The 9,529-nt window shown below is 31.5% G+C and overlaps 1 protein-coding gene across 1 annotated transcript in view; it reads right to left on the reverse strand.

Annotated features, from left to right (window-relative positions):
- Window positions 1-9,529, reverse strand: part of DNAH7 (dynein axonemal heavy chain 7) — a 209,522-nt gene that overhangs the window by 53,811 nt on the left and 146,182 nt on the right. Inside the window, exons 49-50 of the mRNA XM_006921302.3 lie at window positions 8,964-9,118; window positions 381-571 (exon numbers count right to left, since the gene is read on the reverse strand). Of these exons, the coding sequence (XP_006921364.1) occupies window positions 381-571; window positions 8,964-9,118 (346 nt within the window). The remainder of the gene's footprint in view (window positions 1-380; window positions 572-8,963; window positions 9,119-9,529) is intronic.

Raw genomic sequence — 9,529 nt, forward strand, 5'->3', positions numbered from 1 at the left:
ATAAATTGCAGCAACTTTATTCTGTTAAAGAAGAATGATAAAGTTCTGTTCTTGAATTCCAATTCCCAGAATTAGCATATTATCATTTTTTGCAGAGAAAAAAATGTGCATATATGTCACCTATTTTTAACAATGAAAATCTAAGAATAATATCAATTGTAAAAATTAGATTCTTTTTTCACTGCATACTGAAGGCTCCTTTATTATTACATGCACATACAAAAGCAACATTTGGAAATTATTATAGCAACTTCAGGAAATGCCAAACAAGGACAAAAGCCATTTTTTCTTAGGAAGATCTGTTCTTCTTATGGCTCAGAAAGAAAATAAAGTCATTAATTGTAAGATTTGACTACGAAATTTTTATTTTAGATACTGGCCTTTACTGACGTTTCAGGAAGATAATGAGGATTTCTTAGCTTGGTAGTAATATAGAAGCGGAAGTCTGGTGCATATTCAATGGTAGAGTCCCCAAGTCGGATACATGTACTACCACCCTGCTTAAAGGTCTGTTTTAGTAGCAGTGGTTCCAGGATGGGATCTAGCTCTTCTCCAACATTTTCTAGCAACACTGGAGTAAAATCAGAAAAAGATTCCATGTTATCTTAAATATTGACTGTAAATCTGCAACCTTCCAAATTCTTTCAGCCTTCCAAATTGCTGCAATTCTTAGTTACTTCTAAAATTATTTTTGTCTTTTAAGTATTAGGAAATGATGTATAATGATGTCTGTGGGAAGAGCTTAACTGGTGGATCTATCTGGTCATCCTGCCTACTTCCGTACTGCTCAGCCACTGTTCTACTTTGGGCTCCTCGCCTTTTCTGAGATTCACTGTATGTCCAAGTATGATGGCACTGAGGTATATCCATTTGAGACATCAGAGAAAAAGCATTTTCAGTTGTTGTTATTTCAATGGTTATTATATTTTTTAATTATAAAAGCAACTATGCTTATTGTAGAACATGTGGAAAATATAGGAAAGAAGAAAGAAATGTTAAATTAATTAAACAAGGAGGCCATTAGACTGAGATGCCTTCTCATACCATGGTGTCCCACATAAACCAAAACTGAACCCTGGAGATGTCTCAAAGTTACAAAATCAGAACACGAAGGAAAACCAATTACAGTCAACTAGGCTTTAAGCTGCAGTCAATTAAATAGTTTCCTGTTTTTGCTTCTACACTTTCTTTATATAATATTGCCTTTTACCCAGCTCCTTTTAATGGAGTGCTCCGAACCACTTCCAGTTTGGTGCTGCCTGATTCTAATCGATTTTTGTTCAAATAAACTCTTAAAATTTTTAATATGCCTCACTTTATCTTATAACAGAAGAAATTGGAAAACTCTCTGTAGTTAGATATTCTTAACCTTTCTCCCTCCCCCTCATCTAAAATATTTTACATAATTGACTCATATGGTATAGAAGTTGACGGAAAAATGACAAAACTATATCTGTATAATTATTTGTTGAATAAATTATATTTTTCTCTTCAGTATTTTTATTCGTTTTTTTCTATACATCGATACTAAACAATATATCTAATTTTGCATCTTAATTATTTTGTTTGATAGTATAGCATAAATATTTCCTCATGTTAATAAAAATTAATAAACATGCTTTTAATTACTTCATAAGTCAATCATATTAATAATCTCATTTTTTAAACCAATGCACTATTATTAGATATTTGGATTGTTTCCTATTCTCAGTATTATAAATAGCACTGTATACAAAAAGTTTGCATTTCAGATTATTTCCTTATGACAGCATTCTAGAAGGGGAATCTTTGATGTAAGATCAGAGCCATAGTTAAGGTTCTCAATAGATTTGCCAAATGAAAGTTTTACAATTGGTGTTTGTGGCACTATCACAGCCAAACTTGAATTATGGTGTTTTGCAAGAGTCCCTCAAGAAACTGGATGTACAATCTTGATGGGAAAGAAGCAGCTTAGGGCATTGGAATGACAGGTGTCTGAATCTCTATTGCAGTAAAAGTACTGCTCCTTCCAACAGGTTACTCCTAGCTAAATGAATTCCTAAAATTGTCTTCTTGTCAACTTCTTGTACTGCTGAGATCTTATTTAACCAAAGCAGGCAGATGATTTTTAAACTCATTTTCATTTTCTGCTTGAATAAAATGATTATTTTTTTATAGTTAAATAACATGAGTGCATCATAATGTAGTAAATATGTTAGTCTTCTATTATTTAGATTGCTTCTATTTTTTCCACTGTTAATAATGCTACAGTGAATGTTTTTTTGAATACACCTTTGTGTTCATCACTGATTACTTAATCATGCTGGAGTCCTAGAAGTGGAAGTAATGGTCAACAGTTAAGAGCATCTTAAGGGCTATTTATATTGCCAAATTACTTTCCTAAATAGTTATAGAGATTTCAGGGTTGCAATGAGTACTCACTTTTTTTTGTTTGTTTTTAAACCTGTTTTTATATATCATCAACGTACTTACATTGCTAGGCATCATGCTAGCATTGTATTTTCTAATCAACTTCACAACTTTAAAAAGCATGGACTACTATTATCCCAGTTTTATGGATGGGAAAACTGAGGCAAGGCAATAGAAGTAAAATTTTCAGTTAAATCATCTAGTAAATGACAAAGAAGAAACTTGAACTAAGCAGTCAGGCTCCTTACATGGCTCTCTTAACCACTATGTGATACTGTCAACATTAGGTACTATATTAACGATTTTTACAATTTGATATGTGAAGAAATACTGTTATTTTAGGACTGATGTTTTAGGTGCTCTTTGGCTAATTACATTTTTACTTCTTGAAAATGTACCTTAATATATTTGCCCATTTTCCTATTGTGGGGTATGTTATTTACAATTAGGTTCAGCTGCAAACGATAAAAAAATAAGAGTGACATAAACAGGAAGGGATTTATATCTCATGTAAAGGAGAGCCCGAGGTCATCAGTGCAGGACTGGACAGACAGTGTGGCTAAACTGTTAGACATCAAGTTCCTGCCATCTTGCCTCTTCACTATTTTTGAAATATGGGTTGGATCTCTTTGGTCAAAATGGCTGTCAAACTACATCCACATTCCAGCCATCAGAAAGAAAGAGAAAACAGAAAAGGAAGAAACGTCTTTTAATAATATTTCTTGGCAATTACAAATGGCACTTTCATTTACATCTTAATGACCAAAACAAGTCACATGATGACATACAACTACAACAGGTGTTAGGAAATGTATGCAATGCACCCAGGTAAACACAGAGGATGCAAATAGTAAGGAAAAAGGTAGGAATAGACATCAGGAAACAAAGAGCACTAATTGTCTCAACGTACTAGGTTTTAAAACCTTATCTGTATATTTTAATGTTGTAGCAAATACCCGCCCCCCGATTTTCTGGTTGTTTTTAAATTTCTTTATATTTCTTTTTATAATTTAACTTTTTGTTGTAGAAATTTTAAGCCTTTTTCAAAAGTAAAAAAGAATAGTATACTCTTGTAAATTCAGCCAATCTTGTTTCATCTATTTCTTATCTCACCCTGGATTACTTACAAACAAATCCCAGACATCATGAAACTTTATCTGCAAATATTTGAGTAGGTGTCTCTGAAAAGCAGAGACTCTTTAAAAGTTGACACACCTTAAAAATTATTAATTTGTAAATTCATCAAATATCAAGGCAGAAACATGTTTCCCCATTGTCTTAAAATGCTTTAATTACAATTCGACTATTTAAATTGAGATACAAATAAATTCCATAAACTGTAATCATTTAATATACTCTTAAGTTTCTTCTATATAATATAGAAACTTCTATATAAATTTCTTGGCTTAAATTGTAAACTATTAATCTATTTAAAATTTTTCCATTGTGTATTTTCTTAGAAAGATAATTTACTTACTCCCCTATGTTTTCTTTTAGCATTTATGTCTTTTCTTTTTTTCTTTCATATTTAATTCTTTAAGTCATGTGGAGCAAATGAGGTGCGAGGTGAGACTCTGACTTGATATATTTTTCCACAAAACCAATTTTCCCGACAGCATTTGCTGAATGACTTGTCATTTTTCCATTGATTTACAATGCATACTTTCTAATGCATTAAAAGCTTACTTATATTAGAGTTTATTCCAGAACTTATCCCAGTTAATTCCAAATTCACTCTTCTTCTGAATTTTTTTTTACCTCTTTAACTGTGTTTCTTCTAGGTTAACTTCAGTATTATTTCTAAAAAATTTATTTCTGAAAGACTTGACATCTTTACAATACTGGTTTTCCTATCAGTGAAAAAATTATGTCTTACTCAAATCTTTTGTTTTTCTGTAAAGTTTTGTCATTTCTGTGCTATACACTGTGAACATCATTTTAAGTTTTTGTTTTGTTTTGTTTCATATTCTCTGGTTGATGAGACTCACTACCCAATTGTTTTATTCTCAGTTCTTATCAATTTTTAAAAATATTCTTTTTGGAATATATTTACTCCATTAAACTCTTTTATTATAGTAGCTTTTCAGTTAATTCTCTTAGGTTTTCTAGATGAAATATACTGTCTATGAATATGACAATGTTTTCTCTTTCCAAATGTTATAGCATCTTCATTGTTTTATTTTATTGCACTGAAAAAACTCTCTTAATAATGTTAAACAATAACAGAAATAATAGTATCAATTTCTCATTTTTATTTTTACATGATCAGGTTTTTAAAATCTTTTAATTTGTTAGTTAGGAACTCAAATTTTGTTTATGAAATATTATAACATTTTTGTCTAATTGCCTCAACTTTAGTAATTTTTGCATAAAATCTTTTTCACTAAGAAATACTATCACACAATTTCATCGCCCTGTTATTTCAAGTTAAAAATGGAATTAAAAGTATCTATATTAATATGTATATCTTTTTCAAAGCTAAAATATAATTATACAAATTTAAATATTACAGGCTTGATTATTTTCCCCAAAAGTGAACATTTATTTTCTCACCAGTAGAATCAAATTGTAAGCCTGTTAAGAAAGATTTCTGCAGCATCCTGATTTCAAAGAAATATGGCCTCAACATTGAATATTTACTATATTATAAGCCTCACTGGAAAATCAAAGTATTCTAAATTTAAAAAACAGAAAAAAGGAGCAAAAATCCATATGTACATGAATTACCCAGAACACTATCCTTAATTTAACTATTTTATTTTGACTCTAACTTTGGACTCCTTTAATTTTAATTAAATCAAAATATGTTTCATGTTAAAATATAGGCTCAAATTCATGAGACAGACAGGCTTCTTTTCATATTTCTATCATCAAAATTAACAATATGCTGATTTACGTAAAAACCCCCTTCCTCATTCCCAAGTTCCAGTCCATCACAGCATTTGCAAAGCTTGTGGGAAATCAAGGCTGGCAATCCAAACACATGGCTGCTACTATCTTTGAATAAAGCAGATCATCTCACTCAAAACAGTTATCCTTAGCAACAGAAATTTAAAGAGAACCAAGTATTTTTTTCATATTTCTTTTGTATTTAGGACATTAACTGGTACTAGTTTTTTTTTTTCTTTTTTTCTTTTTTTACGAATTACCTGCATTATCCTATGTGAGACTTTAAATTAATAGGAAAAAAATCTTCGGCATATTGTGTTAAATTATAGAGCATATTGTACTCAAAATAAATTCAATAATAACTGAATACAGTAATTACCCTCAAAGAGCTTGGAGGTGAGAAACAAGTAGCTAAGTACATAATAATAAGGGCAATAACTGAAATCTGTATTGGCACTTCGATGGAGAGGTCAAGAGAGATGTCACAGAAAAAGAAGTGTTTGAGCTGTACCTTAAAGGATGACATTTGAAGAAATTCACCAAATGGATGGAAAAACACAGAAGAAAGCTAAGAGATGAGGAACACCACCATGTTGTTATGTACTGCCTGCTCTCAAATACCCCAAACTTTCATCTTCTAAGCCTCATCACACGTGCCATATCTGTCTCCCTCTTTAAAAGCAATAATCTTCAAGAAAATAGAGACCAAGTCTGTCTTGTTCATGCTGTGTATTCAGCAGCATGTGGTATTTGCAAAATAAATATGATAGGTGAACGAATGAAGAAACGAATGAGCAAATGAAAGAAATATGAAACCAGAGTAGTTTTACATCCTTCATACGTTATACACAAGGGGGAAAGAAAGTGCTAGGAGATAAAAGTAAGGAAGGCTCAGATATGATAGATTTTGCTCTTAATGCAAATTTTTTTTCCCATAAAGCTAATGGAAAGCCATTAAAAGATACATACAAGTTAATGTCTTTTTAAAATTTAAAAATTTTAATCTTATTTTTTTTAGCTTTATTGAGGTATGGACAAATTGCTGTATCACTAATATTTACATGCTAATATTGTACTTACTTTATCCATTGGTGTAGTTAACACAGATATACTTTTATTTTCCAGAACCCTGACTTTAAAAAAATTTTTTAAGGAGCAGGATACTATTTAATCAGAGAATTTTATCTTAAAATTCAATATAAACAAATAAAAGGGAGGTCTGCTGTAGTTGGAGCAGATGGGTGAAGAAGGGGAAAGAAAACCTCTGTCTTCTCAATCCAGGCTGCCTGTGAGGGATGACAGATCAAAGCCACTATCCTTGAATAGACCAGTATCTAAAGATAGCTTCTTAAATGGAGGAGTCTTTAACCGCTTCTATTTTTTTCTTTTTCTTTTTCTTTTCTTTCTCTCTCTCTCTCTTTTTTTTTTTTTTTTACAGCAGAAAAGGATTGCTTTATTAGAAAGGAAAGGAAAGCAATAGTACACTTCCAGACGAGGAAGTGGCTCGAACAAGAGAAGGGCAGCTCAAAAGGCTCAAGGCCCCCGATTCTATTTTAAAACTGTAACAGTAATTGATTCTTTTACTTGAAGGTTAAATATAAAAACAGTTATAAAATCTGCCATCTGTTTCTTTTTCTATAATAGATTTAAATTTTTTCACTTCTTTCTGATGACTAACGTTAGAAGGCATTGTAAGTAATTATTATCCATTTTTAAAATTCATTCCAAAAATTAGGTTAAAGCAACTGTGAGTGACAGAGCATTAGAAAAAGACAGAAGACCTAGGGATTAGTTCAGCACTCCCTTTAACTAGGGGCACAATCTTGCTTAAGCCATGTGACTAACATTCTCTAGCATCTCACCTTGCTAATAAAATGAAGTGGCTGGGATTACTATTGGATTTCAAATTTGGCCACGACTCCAAGTAAAAAATACATTTTAAATCTTACTCCAGTACACATATATGCATCTAAAACTATGAAAATTTCGTGAAATAATGCTTAATTTTACTCTATGCTATGCAGTCTAATATGTTCTATTCTTTTCTATTGCATTTCATTTAAAAATGCTGGTCGAGACTCAGTAAGTTGGTTTGCTCTCTCACAGCTCTAACCCAAAGTTTGAAAAATTCTAAGCATATTGTCTCTCTGGCCTTTTCCTTTCTAAAATAATACAATACCATCATCATATATATAACTGAGATCACAGAAATCTCCAGAATGTCAAGCACGTGGTAGATGCTCAATTATTATTTAATTGTTTTTTTACTATGTCAGGAAATCATTTGAATATTTAAGTTAAATTAGAAAAAAAATATTTAAGGTGCCAATTCTTTCAAGAAATCTTTAATTCCTCCAAATTCTCATAGTTCATCAACTGTACCTTTCTTATATTAATTACATTAATATAATTGTACTTACAGACACTGCTGTAAGTACCCAAAGTACAATAACTCATGTTTTTTTCTCCCTTTATGGTCAAAGTACAGATGGGGAAATGGAGTCTCAGAAAGGTCACTGAACCCACACTGAGTAAAAGAGGCAGGTACTCTGATTTCATAGCCAGTGTACCTACCCATAACAGCACAGTAGTCCTAATAGTCCTAATAGGGTTAGTGACCTATGTCCACTTTCTATTTATATTACAGTTAGTTACATATATTGTCTGATCCTTTCCATTAAACAAGCAAGATATTTGATAGTAGAGATAATAATCCCCCTTTTTTGTAACTCTCATAACACTGTACTACTATACTCTAAGAACACCCGTTAGATGAATAAAACACTATTTGTGTGTGTGTCTGTCACACAGATTTTCTAGGTAACCTTACACTTTTTTCATTTCATGCTTAACCTAACAGAACCTAAAATTGTAATTAATAGTTTAACTGATTCATTATTAATATACAAAAATACAATGCCTATAAGACCATTTGTTATAAATATCATGATTCTTCCATGTAGTACCAGCTTTAATAATATCTGAGATTTGTTGAAATTGTCCTGAGTCTAAATATGTTGTAGTTTTATAATGTTCCTATTTATTTGGTTAAGTGAATTGTCAAGTTTGATAGGTAACATGGATTTAAATGTGACTAACAACCCCAATTTACTCCAATCATCAGTATTTTCTTTTTGGTTTTGACAAATGTGACGTGTGCATAGAGCTTTATTGAAAAATTCTTGTCATGTTTCTAATCTCTTCATTGTCAATGGCAGATAATAATCAGCTATGTAAAATGTATATGTAGTACTATGTCACTTTTGTAGGGTAAGTCAAGAGAAGGATAAATAGATAACTGGACTAATGTTGTGTTAAAATACTTTTGGCATATTAGGTGGCCCTTTTAATTGCAGAAGCGGAGTTATAATGAGAACTAAAGAATAGCGAAGAACAGAAAAAAAATTAAAACAGGTCGATTAGAGAATGCATCTCAAATGAATCAAGATGAAGACAACATCCTAACCTTCTGGAAGTATAATCTCTAAAGTTCTCACTTGATTAATTATCAATAAATAATGAACAACATTAACAAAGTCATTATTTAAGATGAGTCTGACACAAATATTTTTTTTAAAAAAGAAACAACTTACATCATTTTGAGTTAATTGTGCCCTTTCCAGGGCACAATTTCTGTAATGTATGCTTGTTATTCAGCTACGTACCAGGAGTACCAAACTGGATGCAATTTTCCAGAGTTCTGACATAGTCAGGATCACTTAATTTAATTAGATGAAGACTATTAGCTTTTTCCATGTTCTTGATCCATTTATTAGCTTGACCTTGAGGATCTATCATCAGAGGCCACCTTCTTGCATTCCTGAAAGAGAGAAGAAAGATGATGCTAATCAAGCTATGATTTATCTCTATGCAGTTGAATCATGCACACATCATTTTCTTACAGCTCGTGCTTTATAGTAACATTTTACTTTTTAACTTATTCTGAGAAACTATGTTCTTGAAGCAGAGACATTTAAATTGAGCAAGCTATGAAAATGGCAACTATAAAAGCCATCCTGAAAACTTAACACAAGTTCTTTTACTAACTTTTAGAAAATTACAGTTCTCTAAATGTTAAATTACATTTTGAAAATACTTGCTGCTCTTTCTAGTTAAGTCCCAATGACGACCATTAAGGGTAATGGAAATCAGGAAACTCTAGTTCTTCCCTAGGCCTTGCCATTAATTACTCATGTGACCTTGGGCAAATCACTTCACTTCCTGAGCTGCT

The sequence above is a fragment of the Pteropus alecto genome, unplaced genomic scaffold (genome assembly GCF_000325575.1).
Source record: "Pteropus alecto unplaced genomic scaffold, ASM32557v1 scaffold3, whole genome shotgun sequence".
Classification (NCBI taxonomy): domain Eukaryota; kingdom Metazoa; phylum Chordata; class Mammalia; order Chiroptera; family Pteropodidae; genus Pteropus; species Pteropus alecto.